The sequence below is a fragment of the Enhydra lutris genome, unplaced genomic scaffold (assembly GCF_002288905.1).
Source record: "Enhydra lutris kenyoni isolate GAN:26980312 unplaced genomic scaffold, ASM228890v2 scaffoldscaffold47, whole genome shotgun sequence".
In the NCBI taxonomy this organism is placed as follows: Eukaryota; Metazoa; Chordata; class Mammalia; order Carnivora; family Mustelidae; genus Enhydra; species Enhydra lutris.
In genome coordinates this window covers 526444-544437 of record NW_019154131.1, presented here as the reverse complement: position 1 = coordinate 544437, position 17994 = coordinate 526444, and the positions used below count along the sequence as shown (strand labels likewise).

At 55.3% G+C, this 17994-nt stretch overlaps 2 protein-coding genes across 4 annotated transcripts in view; one reads left to right on the top strand and one right to left on the bottom strand.

Annotated features, from left to right (window-relative positions):
• The window catches only part of LOC111156568 (glycogen phosphorylase B), a 55425-nt gene extending 45537 nt beyond the window's left edge, over nt 1–9888 (top strand). For all 3 annotated transcript variants that reach the window (XM_022517550.1, XM_022517549.1, XM_022517548.1), the window contains 6 exons: nt 121–179; nt 1851–1992; nt 3809–4016; nt 5635–5769; nt 6960–7026; nt 8457–9888. In XM_022517550.1, coding sequence (XP_022373258.1) covers nt 121–179; nt 1851–1992; nt 3809–4016; nt 5635–5769; nt 6960–7026; nt 8457–8609 — 764 coding nt within the window. In that variant the 3' untranslated portion in view covers nt 8610–9888. The remainder of the gene's footprint in view (nt 1–120; nt 180–1850; nt 1993–3808; nt 4017–5634; nt 5770–6959; nt 7027–8456) is intronic.
• Nucleotides 9889–10420: 532 nt separating this feature from the next.
• Nucleotides 10421–17994, bottom strand: part of LOC111156569 (abhydrolase domain containing 12) — a 97141-nt gene continuing 89567 nt past the window's right edge. Inside the window, exons 10-13 of the mRNA XM_022517551.1 lie at nt 17155–17237; nt 15260–15338; nt 13985–14112; nt 10421–12594 (exon numbers count right to left, since the gene is read on the bottom strand). Coding sequence (XP_022373259.1) covers nt 12555–12594; nt 13985–14112; nt 15260–15338; nt 17155–17237 — 330 coding nt within the window. The 3' untranslated portion in view covers nt 10421–12554. The remainder of the gene's footprint in view (nt 12595–13984; nt 14113–15259; nt 15339–17154; nt 17238–17994) is intronic.

The following is a 17994-nucleotide window of genomic DNA, read 5'->3' as shown; positions in this document are numbered from 1 at the left end:
TGGCTGCACCCTGCCCCATGAGTCGGGGTTGATCTCTGAGGACACTAGTCACCATACCGTGTCCCAAAGCAGGGGTGTCTGGCTTTAGTGCCTTATTTGAATCTCTTGTTTGTCCTGCAGGAATAAAGAAGGACCCAGCCAAGGCCTTTGTGCCCAGGACTGTCATGATCGGGGGCAAGGTGAGGTGATGTCCTCTTTGCTCCTTGTTTGATATTTAGCCTGAATGCACAAACCACCATGCTTTTTGTCCGTGCAGACTGTGTCCTAACTGGGGTGCCAGCTGCCCGGTGGGCTGGACACTGTGGTGGCTCAGGGCTGGCATACGCACAGACTGCTCGAGGCCTTCTGCTTCCCCTCTGTGCCTGTGGACTGAGTTAGTTGGTTCAGTGTCCATCAGCACAGCCATAGGAGGGAGCCAGACGGGACCCCTGCCTGCCAAACATGAGAGTGGGGGTCCCCAGCTACAGCGGGCTACAGGCCCTCCATCTGATGGGGCCGTGCCTTTCCTTGCATAGCTACTGCCTTCCACACCTGTGCCCAGCTCTCAGGCCCTAGCATGCTGCCCACTCACTCCCCAGTACTTGTGTGCTGAGTGGACATAGATGTCTGGCTGCTTCCTCAGCCCAATGTACACCAGCTGAGAGCTCAGCCTAGCTTTCTTTCATTTTATTCACGGTGGTGCATGCTTTTGGACATGTGATCATGGGGTCCCGGTGTGCGGCCATTATTCCCTGGTGGGTCTCCTCTCCGTACTCTGAGCTCTAGGACCTGTGTTTCCACTGTCCGCCACTTTTCCCCAAGAGCCTCAGTGTCCTCAGAAAACATGAGGACACTGTGGGGCGCAGCTTCTTATGGGGGACTACGGGGCGGAGCCTGGGCACCATCTGCCCCGCCAGCTCAAGCACACACGAAGGTGGGCAGGAGGTACGAGCACCTGCCTAGGGCCAGCAAGCCCCACAGGGCTACCAGCTGGGCCCCTTCCCTCCCCCAGCGCCTGTCGGTTCCTTTGTCAGTATCCCAGGGTACATTTCTTAGAGTTATGGGCTTTCCAACAGTTCTTTAAATGTTCATTATTAAAATTTTTCAGCCTAGAGAAAAGTAGAAATCCTAGTAATAATATCCATACACACATCCCAGACTCCTGTGGGACCATTTCAAAGTCAATTCTAGACATAGTATCACTTCATCTCTGAGTACTTCACACATGTTCCCAATGACGTTTTCCTTCCAAACTGCCACAGAAACAGACTCTTTAACACCACCACACAATTCCATCTTCACATATAGATAGGGAACTTACAAAGATCTGCAACAGATTGATTAACTCTGGACCCTGGCAAGGGCCTCGCCTGGTGATTGCTTGCTGTCTGCCACGGCATCGTTGGTGGCTTTCCTCCATGCCAACCTCCTCTCTCTCCCTGCAACTGATTTGTTACAGAGACTGGGCTGTGTCTCTTCCAGATATCTGTCTGGCATGTTCCAGTATGTTGCTTAGTTCCTTGTGTTTCCTATAAGTTGGTAGTTCTGAAAGTCTTCATCCTTTTATCCCATTTCTGAAGAACTAACTAGAGTCAGAGATGCATTGGAGGCTGACAGGTTTCAGCCCAGGCTGAGGCAGCTATTGGGTTGGGTGAAGCAGTCCCTGGAGCGGGGTCATAGGCAGGCGTTGCACCCTGTGGGGCGCGTGTTCCTCCGTCATGAGGCTGTCTGCCAGACTGCATGCAGGACAGGCAGGGGCCATTTGGCCAGGTGTGACCTCAGCGATCCAGCGCAGGGCCCCAGGATGCTCTGAGGACCCTGCACTGCCCCGAGCACAGGTGTCCTTGTACTGAACCTCCCTCTGTCTCCAGGCGGCCCCCGGTTACCACATGGCAAAGATGATCATCAAGCTGGTCACATCCATTGGCAGTGTTGTCAACCACGATCCTGTTGTGGGTGACAAGCTCAAAGTGATCTTCCTGGAAAACTACCGAGTGTCTCTGGCTGAGAAAGGTAGGCCCAGGGCAGCCATGTCAGACAGGAAAGCCTGCCCCTGCCTGGGTGCGATGTGGGTGGTGGTTGCTGGTGGGGCCGATGAACTCTGCCCCAGATACCAGGCTCTCCCTGCTGGAGCGGGCCTCTGTTCTAGCAGTGAAAGGCTTTGGGGAAGCGCTCTGCCCATCACCAAGTGCAGAGAGTTACTCTCAACCTCAGACATCCTTCGTCTACATACCTTCTCAGTTCTGCCTGTGACCTCGTTCTTCCCCCTTCCTCTGCTCCCCAGCTTTCATTTCTGCTCCTAGAGCTCATTCTTACTGGCGGGATGCAGTTTCCAGGTCGGCCTCCTCACCCCCTCCTCCCACCCCCAGAGGGTGCTTCTGCTATCACCACCCATGTGCTCTCAGGGGCGTAACTGCTTCTGATCTGGGCCGGCACCTGCCTCTTCTGTCGTTTCCAAAGGCAACTTAGGGCCTGACATCACGCCCCCTGGGGCTATTCCTCCAAGGGTGTATGTTGCCCTCTGGAGAAGTTCCTGCAGCCAGGTGTGCCTTTGAGCATGACTGTCCTGAGCTGGGCAGGACTTTCTAAACTGGCCCTGTCTGGAGGTCCTGGCAGAAAACAAGAGATGGGAAGCCTGAGCTCTGAGTAGTAGGGACATCTGGAGCTCAGACAGACCAGCAGTTGCCTTCTACCCTGAGTGACGATGTGCAGGCTGACTCGCTCCCCTTTCCTGCCAGTTCAGCCAGCTCATCGGACCGTCTCTGGGTCCCTCGGCTATCGCAGACCATATGTGGTTCAGGGTCAGTGCCATGCTTAGCTCCTCACTGAGCTTCTGACATATCTTTGTCAAGCCCTTTGCCAGCTGGAACTGCCCTTCCTCACTGTTATTTGGGGCCGGCTGGCTCCTGGGCATCTTTAGAACTGAACTTGGGGTACCTGTTCTGGGACCTCAGAGCTAAAGTCTGGGTCCCCCAAGTGCTCCCTCAGCTCTTGAACTTGCTGTAGCAGCATGTACACTATCACATCAGCCTCCTCTCTGTGTAGAGATATAAGGGGGCTGGAGATGCCTGTATCTCTTTACCCTGACTCCTTGGGCTTGATCTTGAAGAAGGGCTGGACTCTGCTCTTTGCTGACCCCAAGTGCCAGCCACTGGGCTGGGGGAGCAGCATCAGCTCCATGGACAAGATGAAGATGTGGGAGCAGGGAGGCCAGGGCGGGGTTGGAAGTTGGAGCTTTCCCACTAGCCACATCTTCGAGGCACAGGGAGCCCAGCCTTGGGAGAAACCTCGGGGCCCTGGCATTAGGTCATCATCGTGGCAAGCTGTGCCCAGGCTGCATACTATAGAGTGACTTGCATGCATGTGAACACAAGGAAGTTGCCCCACCTTCCTAGTTCTCTGGTTCTGTGAGTCCAAAGTCCTCTTGAAGTGCTCTAAGGAGCCTTCCGACCTGATGGCATGAGACAGAACTCCTGTCGGGGATGAAACAGAGTGATAACACCAAAAGCCAGAACCAGGGTCCCCCATCTATGGTTGGGCCCAGTCCCTGGAAGGTCCCAGAACAAAGGTCTTTTGTGACCTAGGGTCTTCTCAGGAGTTACCACCTTGGCTTCAGGCTGCTCTGGCTCAGGAAGGGAAGCCCTTACAGGCTAGCAGGGGTGGGCCCCAGGGCTCAGAACCATCCTGGACTGAGCAGCAGGTGGCACCTGCTCTGGGAGCACCAGCTGTGGGCTGGAGGAGGGCGTGTGGTTTCCCTACACAGAGTTTCCATGGCTCTCATGCTGTGAGCAGCTTGTGGTGACATACCTTCTCGCCCACCTGCTTGCAGTGATCCCCGCAGCAGACCTGTCCCAGCAGATCTCCACTGCAGGCACCGAGGCCTCGGGCACAGGCAACATGAAGTTCATGCTCAACGGGGCCCTTACCATTGGTACCATGGACGGCGCCAATGTGGAGATGGCCGAGGAGGCTGGGGCTGAGAACCTCTTCATCTTTGGCATGCGTGTGGAGGACGTCGAGGCCCTGGACCGGAAAGGGTGTGTGTCCCTCCCTGTGCTGTCAGGGCCCAGCAGCTCCCTGGGCATGGCTCGGAGCACTGGGGGTGGGGGAGCTGAGAGCACTCTGGGAGCCAGGCCCGTGCTTGCTGGGGTGATGCCCACCTGGCAGCTGGGGGTGGCTGTGGGCACATTGGTTGAACCTGCTCCTCTCCTGAGCACCCCACAGGCTGTCCTGAAGGCTGGCTTGAGCAGGAGCTAGATGTTCTGTGCTGGTCTCCACTGGCCCAGTCTGTGGGTTCAGAGCGAGTGTTTTCAAAAGGGTAGAAGGGGGCGCCTGGGTGGCTCAGTTGGTTAAGCGACTGCCTTCAGCTCAGGTCATGATCCTGAAGTCCCGGGATCGAGTCCCGCATCAGGCTCCCAGCTCCACGGGGAGTCTGCTTCTCCCTCTGACCTTCTCCTCGCTCATGCTCTCTCTCACTGTCTCTCTCTCTCTCAAATAAAAAAAAAAAATTTTTAAAAAAAAAAAAAAAAAGGGTAGAAGGCCCTGGTCTCTGGAGGCAGAGCCCTGAGCATTCCAGGCCAGTGTGGGGATTTGGGGTTGGCCTGCTGCTGAGATTCCCTGGACTGATTCTGTAAAGTAAACTGATCATCTTGGAATAGTATCAAGTTTTTAGAAAAGTTGCAAAGAGATCTCAGAGTTCTGTAGACCCTTCTGCCAGTTTTCCTATTGCTGACATCTTCCTAAGTAGGGTGGTACGTTATCAGAATTAGCTAACCAGCAGCAGCGCATTGTTGCTTAAAGTCCCTGCTTGATTTTACTGTTTCCCCGTGAATGTCGTCCTCTGTCCCAGGATCCCACCCAGGGCACGCTTGTGTTTAGACGGCAGGTCTCCAGTCTCCTCTGGTCTGTGACACATTCTCAGCCTTTCCTCATGTGTCATGACCTCAGACCCTCTTGAGTTTGGCCACAGCCTGATTCGGAGCAACAATGCAAAATAAAGACAGTACTGCCTAATTGCCTAAAAGCTCTCAGGGGAATTGATGAGGCCTCAGGCACAAGCTGAGTGAAAACCCAGAAGTCATGGATGAGATTCACCCAACCTGAGAACACACCCCCCATGTGTCCTTTTCTGCCTGACCCTCAGTTTGGGCTTTCTGCCACATCACAGTCTCCTGGTACTGCACACCTGCACACCTGCTCCATGCTTTGCCCCCTCCCCCCCGCCCCCGCTCCACTCCAGACTCCAGTGGCTTTGGCCTCTTGTGTCTGGTTGTGCTTGGTGTACACCTCATTTCCTTTGTCCTGGTGGCAGGGGGTAGGGGGTGGCAGGAAGCAGGGCAGGGACAGTTAGGGGCAGGATGTGGGGGAGTGGCATGGAGGTGGCATGCAGTGGGCATATTCTCGGGCAGCCTTCCCCTACAGGAATATGATGGTACCAAGCATGTGATTCTGGGTCTTCCAGTGATTGTGTTTCTCTAAACAGGGAGCTGCAGGATTCATTCTGCCCGTCTAGCACATCACTGCCTCTGTGGGGCCCAGCGGCACATGTAGCTGGGCAGGCCCAGAGCCAGGGGTGGTCTGGGACCAGGGGTGTGCCCAGTACAGACACCCTGTCCCTCGCTCCGGAGCCTGAGGTTTGGCCCCACCTCTCCACAGGTACAATGCCAGAGAGTACTATGACCGCCTGCCCGAGCTGAAGCAGGCCGTGGACCAGATCAGCAGCGGCTTCTTCTCTCCCAAGGAACCAGACTGTTTCAGGGACGTGGTCAACATGCTGCTGAACCACGACAGGTTCGTTCTCACATCCCTCCCCACCGCTGGCCAGACAGAGGGGTCCTCCTGGTGGGCCAAAGCCTGCACTTTGGGGGTGACCCATGGTAAGGCTTGCTCCCCACCCCAGCCCATGGGCAGAGCCCCAGGCTATCAACCAGGACCTGCAGGGGCCTCTGGAGGTGCTTGCCTGCTGGGGGCCCTGGTGGTAGGGGTCGCCAGTGCATGGTCCAGCCCCGGGGCCCCCCAGCACTGGCTGACCCTACCCCCCCACCAAAGGGCATGACAAGCAGAAGGTGGTTTCACATGGGGCTGGTCGGAGGCAATTCCTGATCCTCTCTTCCCTAGAGAGAATGTGGGCAAGATGCCCCAGTAATCTCTGGGGGGCGGGGTGAGGTGGGGGGCTTGGCCTCTACCGCCAAAGTCCCACAGGCCCAACTGAGCCAGATGTTGGCCAGTGATGACACCATGTGGTTAAAGAGGAATTAACTTGTGATGCAAATTATGTTATGTTTTATTACGACGCATCAACAAAGGGCTATACTGTCCACATTCCCGCACGCGCTCATCTGCAGCAGGTCAGCACCGCCGCTTGCCTCCCGTGGCCTTTCTTTGCTCTGGCCTGCTGGCAAGAGCTGAGCTCCATCCCACTCTCAGCTACCTTCAGGTGGGTTTCATCTGCTGCTGGCCTGTGAGTGCTGGGGGCTGGTGTCTGTCCGACCAGATCGCGGCCCCGCACAGCGCAGGGTGGGAGGTTGGCCCTGATTCAGACTGGAATCAAGGAAACACTGCTCAGTTTCCTGAATTGTCTCCGCAACTCAACCATAAACAGAAACATAGTCCCCTATACATAACTCCTGCCGTGCTGTCCACAGGATCCTTTCCCTGGATCACCGGTTCTCACCCCCTTGGCTCTGGGAAGGGATGGCCAGGCGGAGCCTTGCTGCCCATCTGTGCCACGTACCCTGGGGCAGTGGAGTTGGAGGAAGCCTGTGCTGCTCAGCCTCACCTGCGTGGGGAGGGTGCGTTAGAAACAGCTGAAAACAAGGTTTCTGTAGAATAATATCCCCAAGACAAAAGTTCTGCTCCTAGAGCCACCTCTGTGGCTCATCCCAAAGCATGAGGACCTGGATGACCAGGGCCTAGTGGCCCATTTCCTGACCTCTGACTTACCACCTGCCACAGTGGCCTAGCTCTGTCTCCTGTTTCAGGTTCAAAGTGTTTGCAGATTATGAAGCATATGTGGCGTGCCAGGCCCAGGTGGATCAGCTGTACCAGGTATGGTTCTAGGGCCCCCAAGCTGGGGCGGGAGGGTGGTCCTGGCAGGGGAGCAGCGGGGGACGTCTGTAAGGTCCAGTCCTGGGAGGCCACTGTTCACCTTGTGGCCTGGACAAGGGAGGCTGGGCGCTCAGCGGGCTGAGCTGCAGCATGGACATGGGCTGTCCAGGGGTTCTTGATCAGCTTCCACTCACACGGTCTCCGTTGTCCCTCTGCTGTCCCCTGGTGAGGCTGGTGGCTTGGGACCCCTTGGGGCCAGGCCACTGTCCACATTGGCACATTTCTGCCCAGGCTCTGAGCGGCTGCCACAGAACACACGTGAGCAGGACAGGAGTTTCTGTGGATGGCAGAGGCGATGGGCACTGTGGTCTGAGCCCCCATTGGGTGTGATTGAGAGGATGTGGGGAGCAGGTGCAGAGCCAGGAAGACATGTGTGCACACAGAAAACCTATGTTTAAAAATGAGAGTGCTTCCTTGAACAGGTGCAAGCTTCCATGTTGAGTGAGGGGCCATTGCTGTAAAGAGTGGCCTTTCTAGGGCCGGACTGCTATAGCCAGCTCCCCAGACCTTGGCGAAGGTGGACAAAGAGGGACCCCTCATCCCAGTTTCTGTGTGGAGCATGTCCCCTAGGGAGTGGGTGTATCCACGTGGGGACTCATAGGAAGACAGAGGACCAGAGCTTGCAGGGCTGAAGGAGGGTATCCCTTGGTGTCCACTTCCCTTCCCTTGCTGGGGTTTTCTGGACACCCAGCCTGTGTGCCCCACCAGTGGTGGCAGGGGGAGAGGACTCTGGGTGTTGTGGTGTGAGTCTGCAGTGGTGGGTCAGATGGATTCTTCCCTCGGTTCTTGGATGAGGCCTCCAGGATGTTTCTGATGTGTTGTGGTCCTGGCCCCTATCCCCCACCTTTAGGGAAGCTGTCTGCCCTTGGGGACCCATTAAAGAACAGGGGGGCCTCGAAAGCTGTTACCAGGCAGGGCTCGGGGGGGGCACCTTTGCTTCCCAGACGTGGGCCTCAGCAGAGTCTTCCCTTTTGGGGAGGCTCCCCATGATGCTGGCTCAGTCCAGGGATGGTTGTCAGGCTCTGGGGGAAGCCATGGAGGGGAGACCACTTAGCCTTTTTCTGTGGATGCACTTGGCGGGTACTCACCTAGTGGTGGTTCTTTGTCAGGTGGGCTGTGCCCCAGAATACGTGGCACATTTTGAGGCCCAGGGCCTTCTCAGGCTCCTTACCCCCATATCTAGTAATTTGATAGCTTTTCTGATTGGTGAGGATCCCCATTTCAGTGAGCTGTTGATTGCAATTTCATCTTTGTTCATCATGCTGATGAACAGGAGCTGAGAGCCCATCTAGAAGCAGTCCTGAAGTTCTGGAAGTACAGGCTGTCTTGTGTGGTACCTGAGATTACTCAGCCTCTTCTTCCCTCTGCAGAACCCCAGGGAGTGGACCAAGAAGGTCATCAGGAACATCGCCTGCTCGGGCAAGTTCTCCAGTGACCGGACCATCACAGAGTATGCCCGGGACATCTGGGGCGTGGAGCCCTCCGACCTACAGATCCCGCCCCCCAACCTCCCTAGGGATTAGGTGCCCTAGCAATGGCCTGCTGTTTCTGGAGGCCCATGGGAATTGTAGTGGTGGTGGCTTGGGGTGGGCAAGAAAGAAAGGGTGCTAAGAGAGAGGTACTCCCAGTTTCCTGCAAGAAAGCAGAGCTTGCGGCACTGACTGGGGCAGCTGGCCCCGCAGCTTTAGCTCACCTGACACAAGGAGGTGGGGAGGGTAGAGCCACCGGGTGGGCTCCTCTCAGACCTTGCACGCACCTTGCAGTGAGCTTATTTTTAGTTTTGAGCCTCTGGATTCCGGGGTCCGGGCAGGTAGCTGTGGCGAAGCCTGGGGAACTGTGTGTTTTCTGTACCACAAGTGCTGGCCCACTGGCGTAGGCTCCCAGCCTCCTGGCCATGCTAGTACTCTGGCCATGTCTGCAGCTGCAACGTGGGCGCTGTGGCCCAAAGTTCCAGACTGATCAGATAAAGGGGCTCTAGGATGGCTGAGGGGGTCATGGGGGAGGACATCTGTATCCGGCATCCTGGGGTCCTTGGCTAGGACAAGGCTGGCTGACGCAAAGCTACCTTGGTTTTGCTTTCTTGAGAGGATAATCAGCTTCCCAGGGAAATGAAAGTAGCTGAAGCCTTTTCTTGTTTTAGCAACTAAAAGTTATACTTTTGAAGTTTTGTGGAGAGGCAATGCTGGAATGTGTTGTCCAGACCTGGGGGCCCTGGGGTGGGGCGCTGCCTTTTCTGGGGAAGCCAAATGCCCCTGCTGCGTGTGTCCTGGGGCCTGCCTTTCCTGTCTTACACTTGGGGCCACCCTCCCTTCTCCCTCCATTTCCAGCAGTGTGACCGCCTTGGAAAGGATTGAGCAGGCCCAGAAGGGAGCCCACTTTCCTTCTGCCTGGACAGCAGGCTGGTGGCAGGAAGGGTGGGTGAGCCCCTCTCAGCTGCCCAGGGGAGAGAGCCAGGGAGCAGGCCGGCGCGCTTCACCACAGGCTTAATGGGACAAGGAGGGGAAGCACCCTTCCAGAGGCTCTGCATCCTTGCATGCTGGGTCTGGATGGCACAGGACTCTGCCCTCACCCCAGGTCCTGACTGCTCACAGAATCAGGCCATGGAGGATTTGCTCACATGTGCCCTTCACCAGAACTGCAGTGGTCTGCTGGGGAGGCCCACGTTCTGGGGCTGTGGTCACCCCCCCCCCCCGCCACCTTCCCGCTGCCCCATTTCTTAGGCCATGTGTGACCATCACTGTGCTACTTGATGTCACTGCCTTGTGTGAGAAACTGATTAAACCTTCCTGCCTGTGCCTCGTTGACCTGGCCTGTGTTTCATTCTGCGCTGAGGGCAGGGTGGGGGCTGCATCACAGGGGCAGGCCTCGGACCCTCCCTCGTAAGGGCCCATCACTCTGGGATTAAGGACAGACCAAGCTCTCCCATCCCAGCTGCAGGTGGAACTTAAGAGTATGCGTGTTTGAACCATAAGCTGGTAAAAGAATCATCCAATCTGTTGTATAAACGGTCATCTGGATGTTGGCATCATTGGTGCAAATTGCACTGGGTCTTTTGCACCTGCCCTCTACCAGCCACTCTTGGCCCTAGGACATGGAATGCCCTAGGGATGAGAGCATTTCCCCCCTAAACTGTGTCACTGTAGGCTGAATTAAAAGCCAGGAGGGACATGAACTTGGGGCTGTTAGCCAAACAACCTAAGAACTGCAGGACACTGGAGCACCGTGGGCCTGCTGGAGCGGCCTGGGGGAGCTGAGCAGCTCCCAGGACACACGTGCTTCCAGGAAACATGTATTAACTGCAGAATTTATAGCTGTGCATGTCTTGATCTGTTCCTTTTTTTTTTTTTTTTTATTCAAGGATTGGTTTTGTGATCAGCAGAGATTACATCTTTCCTAGCCCACAGTTTAGTTACTAATCTGAGACCAGCAGGTGAAGGCATTTGGACTTAATTAGACAATCCGATGGCCCAGCAGCTCACCATCCCTATCAGTGCTTTCTAGAGCACCTATCAAAATACCAACAGCCTATATTTTACTTCATATCCTCTCACATGGCTCACACACACACACAACACAGAACAGGAGGAAGCTTCCAGCCCAGGCAGGGTGGGTGGGTTGCATCTGGCTGAAGTGGGGTGGGAGGGCAGCTCTGACTTGGGGCCTCAGTCACGGGGCTGAAAGAGCAAGCCTCGGGGGGCTACTCGGGCCCAGGGGGCACATCATGCGAGCAGTTACATAGGAACGTGCTATAGGAAGGGGCTTATGTCTCACCCCGGGGATGGGGTGGGGTCTTGCAGGTAGTGCACACACCCAAATCTGATGCCAGGGGAACCCGTCCAAAGGAAGGAAGACATAAACTGAACTCAGGAGAGTCTGTTCATGCTTCAACCCCTTTAGGAAAGGCATGGTTTCCCCCATGTGAGAATCACTGTAGGCAGCTTGAAGGTACCTCAGAAAAGAAAAGCTGTCACCTGCCTTGGCACCTCGGCCCCACAGCCTGCCCACAGCTGCCAAGAGTGGCCACAGACCTTAAAGAACAGGCTGGTGAACTAGGCTCCCTGTAACCCCAGGGGAATTTCTGATCTGCCAAGACCACAAAGTCCCAGAGCCTTAGGACCCTGGTGGGGAGAGTCCAACCATCAGGGGAAGTGGGTCCCAGGTGGGCTTTCATCCTCTGTTGTGCATCACGCCTCTATATATCTGAGCCGCAGGGGTAGGACAGTCCTCTGTGGGGCCAGCCTGAAAGCCCCTTACTAAACCACACAGTTCTCACTCTCTGGTTACTTAGCCGGGATGTGAGAATCTGGCCCTTCACCAGCGCCGGGGCTGTTGAGAAGCAGGATCCTCAGAGGGTGCCAAGTGGGGGCAGCAGAAGTCCAGGGAGACTGATTTGACAAAAAGCTGAACAACACTCCCTTTCCCCAAGTAAGTGAACAAGGCGGTGCTCATGGACCAGAACTGGAAACCTCCTACTCCAGCGCCCCACGTCCTTCCACGGACTCATGCCAGGGCTCGCTTGGCGTCTGTGGGTGAAACCCTGGAGGCTGCCAACCAATACCAACATCCAGTAAGCTTGCTACAGCGTGAAGTTGAAAGGGGCCTGTATTTTAGGAAAACGCTCCCTGTCCCCTCTGGAGAAGGGGTCCTCCCCCATGAACATACCTTGCCCTGGGACAATGCCCCTCCTTGCACGGGCCTCCACATCTAGAAGGAGGAAAGGAAGGCCCAGGATCCCTGGCCTTACAGAGCTGCCCCTCCTCCCACAGGCTCGGCTCTGAGCATGACCTGAAAATAGCTGGAGGGGTCACTGAGAACACAGCAGATAGACCACCACCACGATTTTATTCTTAAATAAATGCTCAGTCTAAGGCCAGGTTAGGCGGAAAGGTGGGCAGAAAGTGGAGGAAGTACAGGTCACAGGCACTTCCCCCGCTGTGAGCAGTGGGACCTGCCCAGGGAGGCAGGGACCGCCAAGGTAGGCAAGCAGGGTGCCCTGGGTTGGGGGGGCTGCTGATGGGACCATTAGAATCCATTCTGTGTGGGCTGGGAAGGGACAGAACCCATCTCCCCACGATCTTACCAGTGATGCTGGAAAGCTCAGTGTGGTCCCAAGACCCCAAGCCTCCTGCCCCAGGCTCCCTGTGCCCAGCTCAGCAAGTGCAGGATAGACCAGCTGGCGGCTGGCCTGCTCTGTCACTGTCTTCCCAATGAGAGCTCGGGTTGAGTGGCAACAAGAGGGAGAGGGGATCCCATGCCTGCAACCTGTGTTTTCCACAAAGATCCATGCTCCCAGCCACCCAAGACAGGTGCCTCAGGTTTGCTGGGTCTCCTCCACCTGCCCAGCTGGCATCCAAGTCCTCTCTCCAGGGGTATTGAAGATGCTGGCACCCCTGGGCTCCAGGGTGCCAGGCTGGCTGGAGCAAAGGAGAGGAGGGCAGAGGTCTTCATGCTCCTTCAGGCAGCAAGACTCAGTGTTGGCGCCCAGGTTCTGACTTCCCCAGGAATTCCCTAGACGACACGAGGACAGCCATCAGCCAAACCCAGAGCCCACACCAGAGCCCTTTCCTCCTCCGTCCTCAAACAACTCATCCCAGGAGTCTGAAAAGGAGCCTGGAGGACCACCCCCGCTCAGAAAGCCCGAGTTAAATAAACAGGGCTCCAATGGAATCGGCCTGGTCAAATCCCAACCCTGTAGGAAGAAAGACCAGGTAATGGGCTACTCTTCTTTGTTCTAAACTCTAGAGCTGTACCCTGGGCTAAATTTCCTATAACCTATTCCTTTTACGCTGGAAAAATCACAACCCTAGAGCAAACCCATACTCTTTGAGTTCACAGTCCCCTCTCAGTAACCCAGGTCCCTGATGCAGGAAATGGCAAACCACTAAAGAAATGCAGCTCTGGGGGCACCTGGGTGGCTCAGTAGGTTAAGCCTCTGCCTTCGGCTCAGGTCATGATCTCAGGGTCCTGGGATCAAGCCCCGCATCAGGCTCTCTGCTCAGCGGGGAGCCTGCTTCCCTCTCTCTCTCTCTGTCTCTCTGTCTACTTGTGATCTCTGTCTGTCAAATAAATAAATAAAATCTTAAAAAAAAAAAAAAAAAAGAAAAGAAATGCAGCTTTGCTTCTGGAACTGCTGAGACAGCCACAGGAGAGCTGAAGTGTGATGGCATAAAACTACTGAGGGCCAATTCCAACACCTCCAGGCTCAGCAGCCCCAGGAAGGTGAACTTGCACCATCCCCACCTCGGCATCCTGCAGAAGGCCACACGGCCAGGAGGTGCTGGGTTGCCTGTGTCTGGGATGGGAGGCAAGGAGGCTGGGGAGCACGGGCCTGAGTGGTGGGATTGGTCCCCACACAAAAGCCTGGGCTCCTGAGGCGGGGCCAGGCCTCAGCCAGTCAAAACGACCCTGTGCCACCATCTCGCCCTTCATGCCTGCGCTTGGCACCTGGGCAAGGGATGGGCACCATGGCCCCAGCCACTCACTGTCCTGGCCCCAGACCATGGCTATCATGGTGGAGCCAGGAGCACAGCTGCCTTTCAAGAAGCAGCTGAGGACAAACAGGCTTTTGCAAGCTGGCCCAGAGTCTCCCATGCGCATATGCACAGGGGCAGGACCTGATGGGTGTGTAGGAAGAGACTGAGGCCTGACCCACCGCGGCTGGATGCTCCCGAGTGGGGTGTCTATGTAGCCTGCACAACCCACACCACAGGGAAGTCACTGCCCTGCCTGATCACGGAAGCGCTTCAGGAGGGAGGGGCCATGAACACTGAACCCTTCTCCGTGGAGATGGAAGGTTCTCGAGTCACGGCAACCCCCCGCCCCACTGAGGCAGCTTTCAGGGCTGGGCCTGCCACATACCTGGCCTGAGCCATCACACCCCAGGGGGAGAATGCCTCACCTCAGTATCCGTGGAAGCTCAGGGCTCTTGTAGATATACTTGTGCCTGTAGCCGAGGTCTGAATGGAAGGGGATAAACTGAACTTTGAAGTCTCGGAAGCTTCGGGATGGAGCGGCGATGTTGTAGAGCTAGGATGAGGGAGAGACAGGTCAGAACCCACAGATGGCAGCCCTGCCTAGTGGTCTCCCCAGGAGAGAAACCAGTCAGTGGCTGCTGCCTCCAAAGAGCAACCCAAGTCCTCCGCCAGCGACGGTGCTGTCCTGCTGCCTGTGTGGCCAGGGCGAGGGGCATGGGTGTGGACAGGAATCAGCTCCTTGGCCTGACACTCGAGACCCTTTGTCCTAATGCCCCTCTCCCAGATGGCCCCTCCGCAGGGGGTGGCAAGGCAGCTGAGCCTGCCTCACGGGAAGAGCTGCCTGGCATGCAGGCGTGTGGACGCCTAGGTGCCGGAGCAGCCCTGAGGGCTCATCCCGGGGCCTTGGCTGGGCTGTTTGCCTTGGAATTTGCTGTGTGCCTGGGTCAAGGCCGGTTGGTAGCCTGGCTCACAATCTGTCCTTCCTCAGCCCCTTCCTCCCTGAGATGGCCAGGCTCTACGGGTCTGAGCAGCCATCGCGGGACAGCCCCGTAGGCCCGGGCTCGCTGGAGGGAGGAGACTTGGCCGTGCTGGAACCCACTGGCCCCCAGGCCTCACTCCGTCAAGGTTGCCCCTGACCCTCACCATTGCCATGCCAGATGGTGCTAGCTGCCAAAACACTTCTACAAATTGAATGCTGCTGCCTGGCAGCAAAGGCAGAGCAAACTCAGCAAAAGCAAACATGGAGGCCCCCCAACAGCATGGTATTCCTGACATCGGGCCCATTCCAAAGGCAGGAGAACAGACAAGAGGTTCTGTATCAAGTCTGCCAACTGGGATCCCTGCATGGGGGCCGGAGATTCTCCTCCTCGAGGGTTCCTTCCCTCCAGCCTAGCCGAGTACCCAGCAGTTGAGTCTGTCAGGCTAGGCCCCCTGCGCATGGACTGGGAGCCATCTGCTTACTTCTCACGTTTCCTCTTGCTATCACCAAATGTACTGGTGAAGAAGTCCAAGCCCTCTAGCGTACCTTTGCTGATAAGACATCAACTGTTGGCCCCCACCCGACCCTGCTGCTGACCCCCTACCTTCTTCTTGTGGGGTGGGGGCACCTGGCAGTAGCAGAACCCCTGCGGATGCCCGGCCCAGCCTGAATGGGAGCCGGCTAGACACCCGCCCGCACCAGAGCTGGCACCGACTCTCACCTTTCTGCCAAGCTGGAAGGGCACGACCGGGTCGTCCTCGGCATGCAGGATGAGCAGGGAGCAGGAGATGTGCTTCACACTGTGGGGGGAGATGGAACTGGACCAAGGCCCCAGGGAGAAGGCTGGGGTCTCTGGGCCTATCCAGGTTTAGTGGGGGCTTCACCATGGTGCTCAACAGATAGAACTTGACTGGCTTTTCACTAGAGAACTAGTGTTTCCACCATCATCTATTCAGTCAAGTCTAGAGATCGATCCATTCATCTTATCCGGTCCCTGTGTATTTTCTAGAAATTTTAAATTATTATTTTTGCCACTAGACCTATTCTTTAAATGTTAAAAAATGATATTTATATTTGGCCCATGGAGGTGGGCCAAGAAACCTATAGCAAACGATGGTCACTAGAAATGTGTTGGTAAAAAAGCCTACATGCTCTAATCTGTCTTTATTGAAAATGACATTTCAGGTCACCCTGAAGGTTTACAAATAAATTAACATTTTCAAGAGGTTCAGGTGATCCAAACCCTCTAGCAAACCACAGAGGGGCTGTGGGCCTAGACAGGTCCTGGAGTACCCTGGCCACCCCTCACTGAGCAAGCCTGGCACCGGGCAGGACCTGGGCCAGAAGGCTTGTCGCCCCACCGATGCCCCGCCCATCCGGTCATCTGGGCTTCTGCTTGCAGTACACATACGTGCACACTTTCCCTGCATTCTGCTTCCAGGGAGGAGCATCTCTGCTGCAAGGGTCACACTTTGACAGTGACACTGCCCATCTTTTCAGGACTTCCATTCTAAGTAGTATGTCCTAACCCTGACCCACTCTAGAAAAGGCCTGGTTCACATGCTGTCACCATGCGCCCAAGTGGGGGCTTGTGATTTCCTGCGGGTGAAATACTGCCAGCTCCTCAATGGTCAGCCCGGAGCATGGCCAAGGCACCTTCGGGGGACCCAACACTCACTGTGGTGCTTGTTGTTGGAATCTACTTTTTTCAGATCATTCTTGAAGTTCCAAAACAATATTTATAAACAACCAGGTTTTTTGCTTATTTCTGTTCAAATTTTAGTTTGCTCTATTTGCAGAACCAAAACAAATAATTAAGGGGAAAAATATTCCATTTTTTCACATTTATTCCTGAGTGTAGATTTTTAAATGTTAACCTGATATTTGTTTTTTTAAGATTTATTTATTTTAGAGAGATCGAGTGAGTGAGGTGGGGAGGGGCACAAGCAGACTCCTTATGGAATCCAACATGGGACTTGATCCCACGGCCCTGAGAAGAAACCAAGAGTTGGCTGTTCAACTGACTGAGCCACCCAGGAGCCCCAGTAGAAATATATATTTTTTTAAGATTTTATTTATTTGTCAGAGAGAGAGAAAGCCAGAGCACAAGCAAGGGGAGCAGTAGGCAGAGGGAGAAGCAGACTCCCCGCTGAGCAGGGAACCCAATGAAGGGCTCGATCCTGGGATTCTGAGATCACAGCTTGAGCTGAAGGCAGACGCTTAACCAACTGAGCCACCCAGGCGTCCCTAGAAATATTTTTAATAGTGAACTCTATAACGTTTTTCTACAACCAAACAGAAATCAAACAGCTGAGGCAATGTCATTTTTTGAGTAACAGCTCCCCTTATTAGAACCTGTCAGGAATTCTGATTCTGATTTCAACTAACAAATAAAACAAACACAGGGACATGTTGTCTTCCTGTTGCTTTAATGCCACCATGGCCTTTTCAAATCCGTTTTCTCTCGGTTGCAGCTCCCAGCCTGACTTGCCCTTTACAAAGGTCTGATGGTTGGGGAAGAACCCCAGTATACAGAATTCCACCCTATTTGGTTAAGGGGGTTCTCAATGATTTTTTTTAAAATTGGAAAATGAGGTATTGTACCATAGTACTCACTTTTCATCATTTGCAAATTTAATTCCACTGCTTGTAATGGGGTCGAGGAAGAACCAGTCAAACCCAGGGAAGTATCGGTATATCTGAAGGTGACACAGAAACAATGTGCAGAAGCATCAGTTAAAACAGCCACGGCAAAGGCCGAGGTCAAGGGTTCAGACAGAGGGTGCTCAGTGCCCAAGGGTCTAATGTGCTTCCAAATGGACTGACCTGAGGCCCCACCAGAGCTGTGCTGGGGTGCCCCACTGCCCAGACCACAGACTCTGTGCTTAAGAGGCTCCTGAACTGGCCACGCATGGCTGCCCACAAAATGGGCTCCCACACCTCAGAGCAGCAGCTGGGCAGGACCGGCTCCAACAGACATGAGGGCCTCCACCCATGGGAAAACAGGGGTCCATGTGACTTGGGGGTAAAGCAACATCAAAGAAGTAAGACTACAGAGGACTCCTCCGGTCTGCAACAGAGCACCATGAGGTCAGGTGGGGGGCCGACACAGCTCCCCTGAACCCACAGGACAGAAAAGGACATAGAGGGGCCCCCTCTGGACTACGCTTATAAAAAGAGGGTCCAAGGCCTCAATCCTGGTAGGTAAGGAGGGCCTGAGTCACCCTGGGATCCCCACTAGGCTTCCCCCAGGGTGTCACCTGGAGACACGACTGGGAGAGCCTTACTGATGAGCACCGTCTATGCAGACAGGGAGCAGGGGCACCCACCAGCTCTGTGTTCGCAGAAGCAGCCAGGACAGCAGCCACAGGCCTGGGCTGAGCCCTGCAGGGCAATGATGACAGCTAGGCAAACCATGCCTCAGAGGCATGGCCTCCCGGGGATCCTACTATCCTT